Below are 18640 nucleotides of genomic sequence, written 5' to 3'. Positions count from 1 at the left end.
CTGGCACCAGGGGTTCATCACCAGGGGTTCAGCACAGCACCTAGCACCAGGGGTTACATCTATACAGGGTTTATCTAGCACCTGGACACCAGGGGTTCATACATCTAGCACCAGGGCACCATACATCTAGCACCTGGCACCATACATCTAGCACCTGGCACCAGGGGTTCATACATCTAGCACCTGGCACCAGGGTTCATACATCTAGCATCAGCACCAGGGGTTCATACATTAGCACCTGGCACCAGGGGTTCATACATCTAGCACCTGCACCTGGCACCAGGGGTTCATACATCTAGCACCTGGCACCAGGGGTTCATACATCTAGCACCAGGGGTTCATATATCTAGCACCTGGCACCAGGGGTTCATACATCTAGCACCAGGGGTTCATATATCTAGCACACCAGGGGTTCATACATCTAGCACCTGACACCAGGGGTTCATACATCTAGCACCTGACACCAGGGGTTCATACATCTAGCACCTGACACCAGGGGTTCATACATCTAGCACCAGGGGTTCATACATCTAGCACCTGGCACCAGGGGTTCATACATCTGGCACAAGGGGTTCATACATCTAGCACCTGGCACCAGGGGTTCATACATCTGGCACCAGCTGTTCATACATCTAGCACCTGGTACTCCGGTTCATACATCTACCTGGTACTTCAGTTCATACATCCAAGATGGAGAAGACTTATAAAGATATTTCCCTACTTGACCTAAGTCCCTTCTTTTACACTTGTTTGTCTCTTGTGGACAGATATTACAAATTTTCTAGAACTCTATTGATTGACTGTGTGTGTGACAATGATAGACTTTCTCTTTTAGTTGTTTCATGTACTCTGTCACAAAAGCTTTTCAAAATTTTGCAGGGTCCTAGACTAGTGTTGCATCCATTGCTTGCACTTTTCACATCCATGTGGACGTTGATAGTAATGAATAATGTGTTGTTTGCTTACAGCCCCCCGACATCCCCTCTGTACGTCACCACGCAAGTATGGCTGAATCTGGAAGAAGGTATATGGTGGACCACCCTGAATCTGACCATGGCCGTGGTTCAGTCGGGATGGATCGAGGTCAGCCTCCGCCGCTTGTGTCCCCACGGGGTCAAGGTGATGCTAGTCGAGGGGACAAAACAACTGATGGTGCCATCTTCCGACCGTTTGAAAAGCCTGCTCCTGATTCCCAGTATTCCCAATATTCACAACACCTTCAAAACTCAAAATCAGCCGACCTGTCTGTGCCCGCCTACAGACGATCTCATGATCGGGAACAGAATGGGGAAGTCAGAGAGAGGTTTCCTGACTCTATGGAACGTAGAGACAATTCCATGGCAGATGGTTACGATCATCACCAGCTCAAGAAGCCCATCAATATGACTCACAGTAATCATAACATTGAAAGGTTTGACTTCAAGAGTTTGGCCACAGAGTTTGGCCATCTTCCAAAAGCTGAGTCGCAAAGTGTGGACAGTCGAGTGTTGATACCATTCTCAGACACAACCTATGTGCAGAAGCAGTGTGTTGAGAACCATGTACGCAGTAAACTGGATATAGAGGAACAGAAACTACGTGATTCTCGTGTCAATGGCACCTATTGCAGCGACAGTGAAGATGATGCTTTGTCCGATGACGAGGAGCGTCGGCTTCAGCATTTGATGTTCATCACCAGAGTTCCGCCACTCAAGTTTGAAGCATCACCACCTAAAATGAAACTGCTGGGAGAACTTGGACTTGTAACACTTAGGAGAAAGAAAGGTGGGTTGAGAGATAAGAAGTTTGCTGTGGTGCCAATTATAACATTGTTGGAATTTTCTGATGGATAGTTTGGTGTCAGCTGGTGTTCATGCATTTCATTAATCTCTCAATAGCCAGGTAGCCAGTGTTGTACAACACAATCATTGATCTCTCAAACAATAGCGAGGTAGATAAGGGCCGGACCCACTTGTACTATTCAATCATGAATCTCTCAAACAATAGCGAGGTAGATAAGGGCCGGACCCACTTGTACTATTCAATCATTAATCTCTCAAACAATAGCGAGGTAGATAAGGGCCGGACCCACTTGTACTATTCAATCATTAATCATTACAAATCCTTCCGATTGTGATTTTTGGCTTTGGCTACAGTCACCATCCTCTTGCGCACAGCAATTGGAGGCTGACATCATTGTAAGCTACAATAAAAATTTACAATTGGTTTGTACAAGTAGCCAAGGTTGTTGTAGACTGTGAATACGCCTGACAAAATTGTTTTCAAGTCTAGGACTGTTTCACACAAATAATCTGCTTTACCTTCAAGGAATGCAGGGATCACTTTGAACTGCAGCACTGTACATCATTAGTATAAGCTACGCGTTCGGTTTTAAAAGAAATTTAGAGCTGTCATAATTTCGTTATATACCTCAGCTTTTCCAACACAGTATGTTCATCCCCTGATTATGGTTTATTTTTTATATTCTAATTTCCATAGCTACTATACCACTAAATCTAGTATACCATAGCTACTATACCACTAAATCTAGTATACCATAGCTACTATACCACTAAATCTAGTATACCATAGCTACTATACCACTAAATCTAGTATACCATAGCTACTATACCACTAAATCTAGTATACCATAGCTACTATACCACTAAATCTAGTATACCATAGCTACTATACCACTAAATCTAGTATACCATAGCTACTATACCACTAAATCTAGTATACCAATGTATGAATGCATTTATTCATATTTAAATATGTTCATACAACTGGTAGTATTTCTCTGGTTGCAATATCAAACTCGCAGTACATAAATTGCAACAGTTTATGTAGAAAAGCATGGGCATGATATCCAGGTCATCGTTTTCTTCTAACAATTGTGTTTCCTGCAACTAAGGGTGTGATGGATAGAGGCACTGGAGGAGTGCTATGATTGGTACTACTTTTGGAATACTGTTCATTTTGGCAGATAAAGTGTAAGAATTTTGTCCCTCCCCTATTCAAGATTGCAATCTTAGCTAACTTAGCAATATCAAATGGAAATTATCTTACAGTCGTGCTAAGATTGTTGTGTGCAAGTGGAAGAGACCTGTATGGTGATTGTAAAGTTGATTGTAGGGACGTAAGATTGATTGTAACTAAGATTGTTGTGTGCAAGTGGGCCCAAGTGTGAGAGGAAGTGCTCATCAAGGGTCTTGATCTCTATTTGGATCTCAATTTTGGTGCTAAGTAATCTGGTGATGATGTCTGTTTTAGACATTCAGTACGAGCGTCTTGGAAAGCGGCGGAAACTGCATCGTGAACGCAGCATAAGCCCTGTGGAAGTTGAGGAGGAGAACTGCTCTCCTCTGCCACACCCAAGTCTGGCTGAATCTGATGCCTTGTGTCACGACAACGACTACCCAGACAAGTGCCAGTTCCTCCACAACATGGACCTGGGACCACTCGGTCGAGACAGAAAGAAAGGTGCCTATATTTACACTTGTACATAGAGGACTAGAGATCTAGATACATATGTATACTAGAGAACTTGCTACCTCAAGTCTGTTCTCTGCTACCTAAAACCTGTTCTCTGCTACCTCAGGTCTGTTCTCTGCTACCTCAAACCTGTCCTCTGCTACCTCAGGTCTGTCCTCGGCTACCTCAAACCTGTCCTCTGCTACCTCAGGTCTGTTCTCTGCTACCTCAAGTCTGTTCTCTGCAACCTCAGGTCTGTTCTCTGCTACCTCAGGTCTGTTCTCTGCTACCTCAGGTCTGGCCTCTGCTACCTCAGGTCTGTCCTCTGCTACCTCAAGTCTGTTCTCTGCTACCTCAGGTCTGTTCCCTGCTACCTCAGGTCTGTTCTCTGCTACCTCAAGTCTGTTCTCTGCTACCTCAGGTCTGTCCTCTGCTACCTCAGGTCTGTCCTCTGCTACCTCAAACCTGTTTTCTGCTACCTCAAACCTGTTCTCTGCTACCTCAGGTCTGTCCTCTGCTACCTCAAACCTGTTTTCTGCTACCTCAAACCTGTTCTCTGCTACCTCAGGTCTGTTCTCTGCTACCTCAGGTCTGTCCTCTGCTACCTCAGGTCTGTCCTCTGCTACCTCAAACCTGTTCTCTGCTACCTCAAGTCTGTTCTCTGCTACCTCAAACCTGTTCTCTGCTACCTCAGGTCTGTTCTCTGCTACCTCAGGTCTGTCCTCTGCTACCTCAAACCTGTTTTCTGCTACCTCAAACCTGTTCTCTGCTACCTCAGGTCTGTCCTCTGCTACCTCAAACCTGTTCTCTGCTACCTCAAACCTGTTCTCTGCTACCTCAGGTCTGTCCTCTGCTACCTCAGGTCTGTTCTCTGCTACCTCAGGTCTGTCCTCTGCTACCTCAGGTCTGTCCTCTGCTACCTCAGGTCTGTTCTCTGCTACCTCAGGTCTGTTCTCTGCTACCTCAAGTCTGTTCTCTGCTACCTCAGGTCTGTTCTCTGCTACCTCAAGTCTGTCCTCTGCTACCTCAGGTCTGTCCTCTGCTACCTCAAAACCTGTTCTCTGCTACCTCAAACCTGTCTCTCTGCTACCTCAAACCTGTTCTCTGCTACCTCAGGTCTGTTCTCTGCTACCTCAGGTCTGTCTCTCTGCTACCTCAAACCTGTTCTCTCTGCTACCTCAGGTCTGTTCTCTGCTACCTCAGGTCTGTTCTCTGCTACCTCAAGGTCTGTTCTCTGCTACCTCAGGTCTGTCCTCTGCTACCTCAGGTCTGTCTGTCCTCTGCTACCTCAAGCCTGTTCTCTGCTACCTCAAACCTGTTCTCTGCTACCTCAAACCTGTTCTCTGCTACCTCAGGTCTGTCCTCTGCTACCTCAAGTCTGTCCTCTGCTACCTCAAGTCTGTTCTCTGCTATCTCAGGTCTGTTCTCTGCTACCTCAAGTCTGTCCTCTGCTACCTCAAACCTGTTCTCTGCTACCTCATGTCTGTTCTCTGCTACCTCAGGTCTGTTCTCTGCTACCTCAGGTCTGTTCTCTGCTACCTCAGGTCTGTTCTCTGCTACCTCAAGTCTGTTCTCTGCTACCTCAGGTCTGTCCTCTGCTACCTCAAGTCTGTCCTCTGCTACCTCAAACCTGTCCTCTGCTACCTCAGATCTGTTCTCTGCTACCTCAAGTCTGTTCTCTGCTACCTCAGGTCTGTCCTCTGCTACCTCAAACCTGTTCTCTGCTACCTCAAACCTGTTCTCTGCTACCTCAGGTCTGTTCTCTGCTACCTCAGGTCTGTCCTCTGCTACCTCAAACCTGTTCTCTGCTACCTCAAACCTGTTCTCTGCTACCTCAGGTCTGTTCTCTGCTACCTCAGGTCTGTCCTCTGCTACCTCAAACCTGTTCTCTGCTACCTCAAACCTGTTCTCTGCTACCTCAAACCTGTTCTCTGCTACCTCAGGTCTGTTCTCTGCTACCTCAAACCTGTTCTCTGCTACCTCAGATCTGTTCTCTGCTACCTCCAGTCTGTTCTCTGCTACCTCAGGTCTGTCCTCTGCTACCTCAAGCCTGTTCTCTGCTACCTCAAACCTGTTCTCTGCTACCTCAAACCTGTTCTCTGCTACCTCATGTCTGTTCTCTGCTACCTCAGGTCTGTTTTCTGCTACCTCAGGTCTGTTCTCTGCTACCTCAGGTCTGTTCTCTGCTACCTCAAGTCTGTTCTCTGCTACCTCAGGTCTGTCCTCTGCTACCTCAAGTCTGTCCTCTGCTACCTCAAACCTGTCCTCTGCTACCTCAGATCTGTTCTCTGCTACCTCAAGTCTGTTCTCTGCTACCTCAGGTCTGTCCTCTGCTACCTCAAACCTGTTCTCTGCTACCTCAAACCTGTTCTCTGCTACCTCAGGTCTGTTCTCTGCTACCTCAAGTCTGTCCTCTGCTACCTCAGGTCTGTCCTCTGCTACCTCAAACCTGTTCTCTGCTACCTCAAGTCTGTTCTCTGCTACCTCAAACCTGTTCTCTGCTACCTCAGGTCTGTTCTCTGCTACCTCAAACCTGTTCTCTGCTACCTCAAGTCTGTTCTCTGCTACCTCAGGTCTGTTCTCTGCTACCTCAAACCTGTTCTCTGCTACCTCAAACCTGTTCTCTGCTACCTCAGGTCTGTTCTCTGCTACCTCAAGTCTGTTCTCTGCTACCTCAAACCTGTTCTCTGCTACCTCAAACCTGTTCTCTGCTACCTCAAACCTGTTCTCTGCTACCTCAGGTCTGTTCTCTGCTACCTCAAACCTGTTCTCTGCTACCTCAGATCTGTTCTCTGCTACCTCCAGTCTGTTCTCTGCTACCTCAGGTCTGTTCTCTGCTACCTCAAGTCTGTTCTCTGCTACCTCAAACCTGTTCTCTGCTACCTCAAACCTGTTCTCTGCTACCTCAAACCCTGTCTGTCAGGTCTCTGCTACCTCCAGGTCTGTTCTCTGCTACCTCAAGTCTGTTCTCTGCTACCTCAAGTCTGTTCTCTGCTACCTCAAACCTGTTCTCTGTTCTCTGCTACCTCAAGGTCTGTTCTCTGCTACCTCAAACCTGTTCTCTGCTACCTCAAACCTGTTCTCTGCTACCTCAAACCTGTTCTCTGCTACCTCAGGTCTGTTCTCTGCTACCTCAGGTCTGTTCTCTGCTACCTCAAGTCTGTTCTCTGCTACCTCAGGTCTGTTCTCTGCTACCTCAAGTCTGTCCTCTGCTACCTCAAACCTGTCCTCTGCTACCTCAAGTCTGTTCTCTGCTACCTCAGGTCTGTCCCCTGCTACCTCAAACCTGTTCCCTCAAACCTGTTCCCTGCTACCTCAAACCTGTTCTCTGCTACCTCAAACCTGTTCTCTGCTACCTCAAGTCTGTTCTCTGCTACCTCAAGCCTGTCCTCTGCTACCTCAAGCCTGTCCTCTGCTACCTCAAGCCTGTCCTCTGCATCCTCATCCCCCTGTTCTGGGGCTGTAGGGTAGCATAACCCGGGCTCGATTCTCCACATGGGTACCAATGTCTGAAGCCCATTTCTGGTGTCCCCCGCCGTGATATTACCTGATTCTTGCTATATCAAGTCCATTCTCTGCTGTCATCGTCCGTTGCCTAGATGTCTCCTAGATGGAAATAGTCGCTGCAGGTTTGTGTAGTTGAATCACTGACATAAAGCTTATCTTTGTTGCAGAGTTGGACCAGATCAGAACATTTTGTGAGCAGGAGAAACAGAGGAGGCTTGGAGTCCTAGAGGAAAATAACCGAGTTCAGATGAATGGAGATGGTGATATCTTACCAGGTACAATGATGTATTGCTGCAACATTCAACATAGTGTATTTCCCTTTGATTTGTAGTTTATGGCTAAGTCAGGTGTGTAATTGATGTGATTACATCTGGCCGTGATGATTGTGCTGTTATACCCCCTGTGGCTTTGAATGTTGACATCATCACTTTGTTGTGTAACTGGAATACAGCTAACTGCTTATATAGTATTCATTCATCAACTTTCATTGTCATTGTACCCCAAAAAAGATTTATTCCTGGTTAAACCCCCCTTCCCCAAACCCCAAACCTGAGACCCACTCATTTCTTCGTTTAGTTGAAGTCCAATAGTACCCTTTGCTGTTCTAATCCAAGATTTTTTCCCACACTTTCAGAAACTTCAGGTTGTGGCGTGAAACGGAAATTTGATGAAATGGAAAATATGTCATCCCAATCAGAACCTGTAAAAATTTCTCTGAGTCAGTTGCAAGCTCGTCACCAGAAACAAGGAAAACCATCCAACCATGTCAAGTCGAGTGCAGTAGTGTTCCCAGAGTCACGGGATCGCCAGCTCAGTAGAGAGTTTGCGGAACAATTCCATGAATCTGTTCTCCAGACAACAAGACAAAAAGAGATAGCAAGTCGTTTAGGTAATAACAGGTTCCACTGAAACATCATCACATCTGTAGGGCAGAACTTACTGATACATATAAATCTCTGATGGATTCATTCCTTTGTTCTTCTTTCAAGGAAGTCTTGAACACAATGAAGGAGAGTTTATGCTTTCAATAAGACCTGTTTTCAGTTTTTGCTGCTCCCATGTAGGACCTGCTTTTGGGGTCTGCTGTTGAAATATGTCGGTTAAGTCTCATCTCATCAAGATTTTTCACAATCATGGAATCTAGTGTTTTTCCAGCGAACACCCAGTGAAGGAATAAATGTTTCCTCATCTCATGGCTTGTTGCAGCCCACCAGTTGGTTCATGTGCCTTCCACACAAAGCCAGTGCTTCAAGTGATGGAGTTTTACCTTTCCAATAAATAGTAGATGAATGTGTGTATCAGTCTGTATACATTTTGGTTCACGAGTATGTTCAGAACCTTAAACTATGTATTTACAAGGGCAGTAAGGTTTCAGGGGCTCAGGCTCAGGTAAAAAAGTAAGACTTTGTAGGCCAGGTCTTGCTGATACATCATCACTTGTGTAGGCCAGGTCTTGCTGATACATCATCACTTCTGTAGGCCAGGTCTTGCTAACACATCATCACTTGTGTAGTCCAGGTCTTGCTGATACATCATCACTTCTGTAGGCCAGTTGTGTAGGCCAGTTCCTAATACATCATCACTTGTTTAGGCCAGTTGTTCCTAATACATCATCACTTGTGTAGGCCAGTTGTTCCTAATACATCATCACTTGTGTAGACCGGGTGTTGCTCATACATCATCACTTCTGTAGGCCGGGTCTTACATGTTTGTGTGAGAAGACATTTTTGTTGTTCCTACAGGGTCCAGAGGGCAGGAAGAGTCCTTCAGCTCAAGACCTCTCGAACAATCACAAGGTCCAACACTCCGCATCAATGCATCAGGTGAATCTAGTGGTTCAACACGTGAAACAGACATCTTGGACTATGGGGCCAATCAAGGGTTCCGCTGGCCGGGTATTGAAGCCATAATTGACTCCTATCAAAGATACGTAGAAGGTGGGTGTGGTTTGGGGCCTGCTTGTTACTTGTTCCGTGTGTGGAAGGTGGATGTGGTTAGGGGCCAGTTAGTCCCTTGTTCCATATATGGAAGGTGGGTGTGGTTAGGGGCCAGTTAGTTCCTTGTTCCGTATATCGAAGGTGGGTGTGGTTAGGGGCCAGCTAATTCCTTGTTCCGTATATGGAAGGTGGGTGTGGTTAGGGGGCCAGCAAGTTCCTTGTTCCATGTGTGGAAGGTGGGTGTGGTTAGGGGGCAGCTAGTTCCTTGTTCCATATATCGAAGGTGGGTGTGGTTAAGGGCCAGTTAGTTCCTTGTTCCGTATATGGAATGTGGTTGCTGTTAGGGGCCAGTTAGTTCCTTGTTCCATATATCGAAGGTGGGTGTGGTTAGGGGGCCAGCAAGTTCCTTGTTTCATGTGTGGAAGGTGGGTGTGGTTAGGGGGCAGCTAGTTCCTTGTTCCATATATCGAAGGTGGGTGTGGTTAGGGGCCAGTTAGTTCCTTGTTCCGTATATGGAAGGTGGTTGTGGTTAGGGGCCAGTTAGTTCCTTGTTCCATATATGGAAGGTGGGTGTGGTTAGGGACCAGTTAGTTCCTTGTTCCGTATATGGAAGGTGGGTGTGGTTAGGGGCCAGTTAGTTCCTTGTTCCGTATATCGAAGGTGGGTGTGGGTAGGGGGCAGCTAGTTCCTTGTTCCGTATATGGAAGGTGGGTGTAGCTAATTCTTTGTTCCGTATAAAGAAGGTAGCTGTAGTTAGGGCCGGTTCATGGCCGGGAAGGCTAAAATCGCGACGCTTCTCGGGTCAATGAGCGTAGCCCTTGCAGTACTTGCAATGCAATGTTATGGCTGAATGAACACAGTGCGTCTTGCTTGGAGGCTCTGACAAATTACAAAGAAAAACAGGATTAACATTGACGCTCTATAATTTTGGCACATATAAATATATAAATAAAGTTATTCACGTCATTTCCATATACAATACCTTTTCCAGTAAATGCTTGATCAAAACGTTATAATATATTATTGATGTAATTTAAAATCGAAGTGGCAACATAATGATTAACTTTAGTGTCACACTTTGCAGTCCATATTTGTGAGAAATGCCCCAGATAAGAGAGAACTTGTCAAAATAGGAATGTCGCCAAAAGGAGATAGTATATCGACTACGTGTGTGAGATGACATGCTGAGCTGTGGAAGCAGAAACATGTGTCTAATGACAGCACACGATCTGTTTAGACCACTTTTCAGAAGTCATGCTGTCAAGAATTTTCCTAAATTTCACTAAAAAATGAAATGCGATATGTGGCTGTTTTCATGTATTTTACATTATGGACTAAAATTCAGCTGAAATAATGGTGCTAGTTATGCCAGCAAATGGAGAAATATGCAAAAATATCAGTTGGCTACCAGCGAACACCGTCTTGTATTTTACGTTATTATATCTGTACATTTTGAGGAAAAGTTTAATTGATTAAACTATAGTTATCAATTATACATAAAAGATCATAAATTACAATTTGTGGACAATGATAACAAGAAATTAGGTTTGAATTGGATCTTAAAAATTCATAAACGTAGTTTACAAATAGGTGACCTTTGCGCTATGCAACTTACAACCTCTTATTCCAACTACGATTTTTTCGAAATACATATTTGCAATTATTTCTAATTAAATACATCTGAAATACAAATGCCATTATTTAAAGTTGTGAACAAGAGAAGAAGCTGAACACTTTACTATAGCAATGTTTTGAAAAGAAATCTATCTGTTCCTAACATGGATTATGCTTCCCGGCACCGTATCTTTAGCTTTGGTGGTACTACCGTATTCCGTTGGAAATAGCTCTCCCGGTAAAACCGAAATATACATTTTAGCCTTCCCGGGACATCTGAAAAATAAATTTTAGCCTTCCCGGCACGAGACCTTAGGACCAGGTAGTTCCTTGTTCCGTATGTAGAAGGTGACTGTAGTTAGGGGCCAGCTAATTCCTTGTTCCATGTGTGGAAGGTTGGTGTGGTTAGGGGCCAGCTGGTTCCTTGTTCCATTTGTAGGAGATGCTCACAAGTGACTATCACAATGAAGATGGACATGCTGATTTTAAGAAGTGGGAATGGGGAGGAAACAGTTATTGGTTAGAGTCAGTATTCTCTCCAGTGACAGAACGCATGGTCCTGCCATGGTGTTGGTGTAGATATAAACACAATTAGTGTCAGGTTTTGACTAGTGATGGTAATTTTGCAGAGCAGCGCTTGGAACGCCACATACTGACAGACCGTTGTCGGAGACTGAGAGCTGATAACATGGACCTGAACCGAACAGCCGAGAGACTAAGCCATAGAGTATCGGTAGGTACCCAGTTCAGTAGGGAGCATTAGTATTAAAACATGCGAGTTTCATGATTTCACCCTGACCTAATGTGTTTCATGAATTCAACAGAGACCATTTTCACAACCTTGACCAGTGTGATGTGTGTTTCACTGAGTTTATCATGTGTGTTTCAGAGTCTCCTTGATGCAAAGCAGCATGTAGAGGGGGAGCGGGCACAGGCGCAAAGTGCAATAGACAGCATGAAGAAGTGTCTCAAGTACCTGAGGTGATGCTGACAGCACTGGAGACGCCACTGTGCATTACAGCGTCAAATACTACTCAATTTCTACGGGATCAAATTCAGCAATGTTCATATCTTTCTCATCAGTCACTCTCTTTCATCGTCATGGAAACTAACTCCACGCTGATGGCAGCAATGGATAAATACTCCGTTACCATGGCAATCTCACGTTGCCATGTAAACTAGTTCTTCAAGGTAACTGTTGTTACTAATGAAAATGTGCCCTCAGATTTTCAATTTGCGACATATCACAGCTGGAAGTGTTGTTGAGAATGAACGTGATTGGCAGGAGGGAAGATTGTACTTGTCTGTGACAACTATGGCATCATCGTGTGTGTCTGGGTGACACATATGACATCATCGACATATCTGTGATTCCCTGCGGCCTTATGGCACCATGTGATAGTTGAGCTGTCTCTGTTCATGTCCTAGCAGAGTTCTGTCCCTTTCAGTGATGACTTGCACATACACCGCCTTATTCTTAGATAGTGAATATTGCTACACACCTGTTCCAATTCAAGAAAATATCTATAAATGAAATATATTTCAATTCCCAGTAAAGTCATGTGTTAATGGGTTGACAGAAGACTTTAGAGAAATGGTGGAAATGATATTGCCTATTGTGATTGGAGACCTTGTTTGACTAGGTGTTGACAGATGATATGTGACTGGCCCATGTAGACAGGTGGCACGTGAGTGGCCCTGTAGACAAGTGGCATGTGACTGGCCAATGTAGACAAGTGACTGGCCCTGTAGACAGCTGACATGTGTCTGGCCCTGTAGACAAGTGGCATGTGACTGGCCCTGTAGACAGGTGACACGTGACTGGCCCATGTAGACAGGTGACAAGTGACTGGCCCTGTAGACAAGTGACAAGTGACTGGCCCTGTAGACAGGTGGCACGTGACCGGCCATGTAGACAGGTGGCACGTGACTAGCCCTGTACACATGCATGGTCCTTCAGACAGGTGACATGTGACTGGCCCTGTAGACAGGTGACATGTGACTGGCCCTGTAGACAGGTGACACGTGACTGGCCCTGTAGACATGTGACTGGCCCTGTAGACAGGTGACATGTGACTGGCCCTGCAATACTATTGTGAATCATTTCTCCGTGGAAATCTCATGAACTGAAATTTGTGCAAGCATTTTTACGATTTAAGGTAAAGAGTATGTCTTAAATTTTGTGAATTTCCCAGACTAGCACACTAATATGGAAATGCTGCTAGTGAAACATAATTGACTAGCTGATAATGAATAACTATATGATAAACATAGCATGGTTAGTTTGCATTTACTTGTTTACAAGACTGTGTTTTGGGAGATATACAACATGCAATAGTATTACTGGTTATACCAAGCAATATGTGAAGTATTGTAGGTAGCAGTGGTGTAAGTGAAACATGTCAAGGTATTAAACACTGAGTAATCGAACATACATAATGTCAAGGCATTAAACACTGAGTAATCGAACATACATAATGTCAAGGCATTAAACACTGAGTAATCGAACATACATAATGTCAAGGCATTAAACACTGAGTAATCGAACATACATAATGTCAAGGCATTAAACACTGAGTAATCGAACATACATAATGTCAAGGTATTAAACACTGAGTAATCGAACATACATAATGTCATGGTATTAAACACTGAGTAATTGAACAGATATAATGTCAATGCATTAAACACTGAGTAATTGGGAAGTTTCACTCAAAATAATTTAAAAACAAGTTATTGTTTTATTTATGAAATTTGTTTCTTGAATTATTTGTGCAATATATATTATTTTTGAGTCAAATTTTAGTCTCCATGTAGAATGTTTTCAGACATTGATTTTTGGATGCTGATTCCCTCTACAATTTCTGCAAGTAGCTGAGGGTGTGTCCATGCATTGCCCGTTAGGTTTGGAGAAACATGAAGCAAGGAACACTGGGATTCCCAAGTTTGAATGTGTGGACATGTGGCGCAGTACGGTGCTACTGTGCTGTTTATTTATGATTCTGTGTAGTAGACAGTAGTGAAGTGTGGCGAGTCACTCCTGATGATAATCATGTATGTTTCCTAATTGTTTCTACAATGTGTTGATGTGTAGTCTGTAGGCCACATTCCTGTCACATTTCCTTGGAAAAAAAGCATTAAAAACTATCCTTCTAATGTACAAAGTGTTTTGTTGATCATTAAATGGTTTACCTTGTTGTGGACTATCCTGCTATTTACTGATTTTCTGGATCCCAGTAGGAACATCATGCATTCAAATGTCTGGATCCCAGTAGGAACATCATGCATTCAAATGTCTGGATCCCAGTAGGAACATCATGCATTCAAATGTCTGGATCCCAGTAGGATCATCATGCATTCAAATGTCTGGATCCCAGTAGGATCATCATGCATTCAAATGTCTGGATCCCAGTAGGATCATCATGCATTCAAATGTCTGATCCCAGTAGGATCTTCATGCATTCAAATGTCTGGATCCCAGTAGGATGCATCATGCATTCAAATGTCTGGATCCCAGTAGGATCATCATGCATTCAAATGTCTGGATCCCAGTAGTAGGATCATCATGCATTCAAATGTCTGATCCCAGTAGGATCATCATGCATTCAAATGTCTGGATCCCAGTAGGATCTTCATGCATTCAAATGTCTGGATCCCAGTAGGATCTTCATGCATTCAAATGTCTGGATCCCAGTAGGATCTTCATGCATTCAAATGTCTGGATCCCAGTAGGATCTTCATGCATTCAAATGTCTGGATCCCAGTAGGATCATCATGCATTCATCATCATGCATTCAAATGTCTGATCCCAGTAGGATCATCATGCATTCAAATGTCTGGATCCCAGTAGGATCATCATGCATTCAAATGTCTGGATCCCAGTAGGATCATCATGCATTCAAATGTCTGGATCAAATGTCTGGATCCCAGTAGGATCTTCATGCATTCAAATGTCTGATCCCAGTAGGATCATCATGCATTCAAATGTCTGGATCCCAGTAGGATCATCATGCATTCAAATGTCTGGATCCCAGTAGGGATCATCATGCATTCAAATGATCCCAGTAGGATCCCAGTAGGATCATCATGCATTCAAATGTCTGGATCCCATGTAGGATCTTCATGCATTCAAATGTCTGGATCCCAGTAGGATCATCATGCATTCAAATGTCTGGATCCCAGTAGGATCATCATGCATTCAAATGTCTGGATCCCAGTAGGATCTTCATGCATTCAAATGTCTGGATCCCAGTAGGATCATCATGCATTCAAATGTCTGGATCCCAGTAGGATCATCATGCATTCAAATGTCTGGATCCCTGTAGGAACATCATGCATTCAAATGTCTGGATCCCAGTAGGAACATCATGCATTCAAATGTCTGGATCCCTGTAGGAACATCATGCATTCAAATGTCTGGATCCCTGTAGGATCTTCATGCATTCAAATGATCCCAGTGATCTTCATGATCAAATGTCTGGAGTAGGATCATCATGCATTCAAATGTCTGGATCCCAGTAGGATCTCTTCATCATGCATTCAAATGTCTGGATCCCAGTAGGATCTTCAAATGTCATCTTCATGCATTCAAATGGATCCCAGTAGGATCTTCATGCATTCAAATGTCTGATCCCAGGATCTTCTCATTCATTCAAATGTCTGGATCCCAGTAGGATCATCATGCATTCAAATGTCTGGATCCCAGTAGGATCTTCATGCATTCAAATGTCTGGATCCCAGTAGGATCTTCATGCATTCAAATGTCTGGATCCCAGTAGGAACATCATGCATTCAAATGTCTGGATCCCAGTAGGAACATCATGCATTCAAATGTCTGGATCCCAGTAGGATCTTCATGCATCTTCATGCATTGGATTGTCTGCATCAGGTGACAGGAGGGGGCGGGGCGGTGGGTATAGTGGTTAGGAGCAATCGCTCCTCACGCCCAAGGTACAATTTGAGAAGCCCATTTCTGGTGTCCCCCAGAATATTGCTGGAATATTGCTAAAAACGGTGTAAAACCACTCAGTCAGTCAGTCAGGTGACAGGGAGAACAATAGATTGTTTCGATCTCAGTGTTAGCCATACCAGTTCCCAATCCTGACCTGTTGTGCAAGAATGTCACAAAACCATTGTGATCACCCTGTTCCCAATCCAGAACTGTTGTGCAAGAATGTCACAAAACCATTGTGATCACCCTGTTCCCAATCCTGACCTGTTGTGCAAGAATGTCACAAAACCATTGTGATCACCCTGTTCCCAATCCTGACCTGTTGTGCAAGAATGTCACAAAACCATTGTGATCACCCTGTTCCCAATCCAGAACTGTTGTGCAAGAATGTCACAAAACCATTGTGATCACCCTGTTCCCAATCCTGACCTGTTGTAATCACCCTGTTCCCAATCCTGACCTGTTGTGATCACCCTGTTCCCAATCCTGACCTGTTGTGATCACCCTGTTCCCAATCCTGACCTGTTGTAATCACCCTGTTCCCAATCCTGAACTGTTGTAATCACCCTGTTCCCAATCCTGACCAGTTGTAATCACCCTGTTCCCAATCCTGACCTGTTGTGATCACCCTGTTCCCAATCCTGACCTGTTGTGATCACCCTGTTCCCAATCCTGACCTGTTGTGATCACCCTGTTCCCAATCCTGACCTGTTGTAATCACCCTGTTCCCAATCCTGACCTGTTGTGCATGAATGTGTTGTGAAAGCAACAAACAACAAAGAAATGTGCATGATATAATTGACAATTGTATTCTGAAATTTACAAGTTTAAAATAGCCCTACAATATGAATCTAATCAAACTTGTTGCCTTGAAGATTGATACATACTGGACAATGACATTATTGTATCAAGTTCAGTTACAGATGCTCCACCCACCTAAAAGTGGTGTACAGACAACTATCATGAACACTGTATTGTGTGCCATGTGCTGACAACTACCATGAACACTGTATTGTGTGCCATGTGCTGACAACTACCATGAACACTGTATTGTGTGCCATGTTCTGACAACTACCATGAACACTGTGTTGTGTGCCATGTTCTGACAACTACCATGAACACTGTATTGTGTGCCATGTGCTGACAACTACCATGAACACTGTATTGTGTGCCATGTTCTGACAACTGCCATGAACACTGTATTGTGTGCCATGTTCTGACAACTACCATGAACACTGTATTGTGTGCCATGTTCTGACAACTGCCATGAACACTGTATTGTGTGCCATGTGCTGACAACTACCATGAACACTGTATTGTGTGCCATGTGCTGACAACTACCATGAACACTGTATTGTGTGCCATGTGCTGACAACTACCATGAACACTGTATTGTGTGCCATGTTCTGACAACTACCATGAACACTGTATTGTGTGCCATGTGCGGACAACTACCATGAACACTGTATTGTGTGCCATGTGCTGACAACTGCCATGAACACTGTATTGTGTGCCATGTGCTGACAACTACCATGAACACTGTGTTGTGTGCCATGTGCTGACAACTACCATGAACACTGTATTGTGTGCCATGTGCTGACAACTACCATGAACACTGTATTGTGTGCCATGTGCGGACAACTACCATGAACACTGTGTTGTGTGCCATGTGCTGACAACTACCATGAACACTGTATTGTGTGCCATGTGCGGACAACTACCATGAACACTGTATTGTGTGCCATGTGCAGACAACTACCATGAACACTGTATTGTGTGCCATGTGCTGACAACTACCATGAACACTGTGTTGTGTGCCATGTGCTGACAACTACCATGAACACTGTATTGTGTGCCATGTGCTGACAACTACCATGAACACTGTGTTGTGTGCCATGTGCTGACAACTATCATATATTGCTGATAATTGTTTATGGTTTTAGTTGTATGCACTAAGAGCATGCCCGTGCAGCATTGAGTTCAGCATATATAAGTGGACGTATTAAATGTACACACCTTGAGTTGAACTTGTGAACGCCTAATGTAGGTATATTCTTAAAACCACTTAGTGACGCCCCCGTATATTGTGTGAGAATTGAGAGCTCCCACCATTAACTACGTTTAGACGAGGATTAGAGGGCGAGGTAGGGTTGGGGTTATGAACAGGGCGAGACAGATTGCACAAATTTAAATTCCTACCTACATAAAAGAAATAAATGCCAACTGGGTAAATGCACTCACTACATTTTGCTGATAGTTTTGATTCACCATAGTCCATAGTTTCAATATTTGAGGAATCACTTGAGATTTATCAACACCATGTGAATGTTGGCGTCCCTGCTCCCGAACTTCAGCTGGCTGGAGGTGCAGTCTGTCAAGATCTTGCCATTAGTCTTACGTGGCCAAAACACCACCCCCAGTCAGGTTTGCCCGAAGAAGGTGCATCTGGTCTAGGGCTTTGGTCAGGAACTGGCGACCAGTGTTAATCTCCATTAATGTCAAAAAGTTCAACTGAAAAATATACAAGTTAGTCATATAATATATTCTTTGACCAAGATTAGCGATTCTTGCAAATGGCATAAACTGTAATATCCTTCCCTTATCACTCACATTCCATAGCTATATTGTGTCCAACACAACTGCCTCTCACCCTTCAATAGACCACATAACTATACACGGTAGAGCACCACTGCCTCTTACCCTTCATTAGACCATGTAACTATACACGGTAGAGCACCACTGCCTCTAACCCTTCATAAGACCACGTAACTATACACTGTAGAGCAACACTGCCTCTAACCCTTCATTAGACCATGTAACTATACACGGTAGAGCAACACTGCCTCTAACCCTTCATAAGACCACATAACTATACACTGTAGAGCACCACTGCCTCTAACGCTTCATTAGACCATGTAACTATACACGGTAGAGCAACACTGCCTCTAACCCTTCATAAGACCACATAACTATACACTGTAGAGCACCACTGCCTCTAACCCTTCATTAGACCACATAACTATACACTGTAGAGCACCACTGCCTCTAACGCTTCATTAGACCATGTAACTATACACGGTAGAGCAACACTGCCTCTAACCCTTCATAAGACCACATAACTATACCCTGTAGAGCACCACTGCCTCTAACGCTTCATTAGACCATGTAACTATACACG

General features: G+C 44.2%; 2 protein-coding genes across 2 annotated transcripts in view; one reads left to right on the top strand and one right to left on the bottom strand.

Annotated features, from left to right (window-relative positions):
• The window catches only part of LOC124280497 (genetic suppressor element 1-like), a 132727-nt gene extending 119056 nt beyond the window's left edge, over positions 1-13671 (top strand). Inside the window, 8 exon segments of the mRNA XM_046716436.1 lie at positions 969-1764; positions 3253-3462; positions 7128-7235; positions 7595-7849; positions 8703-8897; positions 11141-11244; positions 11401-12192; positions 12322-13671. Coding sequence (XP_046572392.1) covers positions 969-1764; positions 3253-3462; positions 7128-7235; positions 7595-7849; positions 8703-8897; positions 11141-11244; positions 11401-11496 — 1764 coding nt within the window. The 3' untranslated portion in view covers positions 11497-12192; positions 12322-13671.
• Positions 13672-16255: 2584 nt separating this feature from the next.
• Positions 16256-18640, bottom strand: part of LOC124280496 (DNA replication complex GINS protein PSF2-like) — a 34589-nt gene continuing 32204 nt past the window's right edge. The window contains exon 5 of the mRNA XM_046716435.1: positions 16256-17973. Within this exon, the coding sequence (XP_046572391.1) occupies positions 17857-17973 (117 nt within the window). The 3' untranslated portion in view covers positions 16256-17856. The remainder of the gene's footprint in view (positions 17974-18640) is intronic.

Source organism: Haliotis rubra, unplaced genomic scaffold (assembly GCF_003918875.1).
Source record: "Haliotis rubra isolate DU_JTF1 unplaced genomic scaffold, ASM391887v1 Scf269, whole genome shotgun sequence".
Lineage (NCBI taxonomy): Eukaryota > Metazoa > Mollusca > Gastropoda > Lepetellida > Haliotidae > Haliotis > Haliotis rubra.
This window is presented reverse-complemented; position numbering and strand designations above follow the sequence as displayed.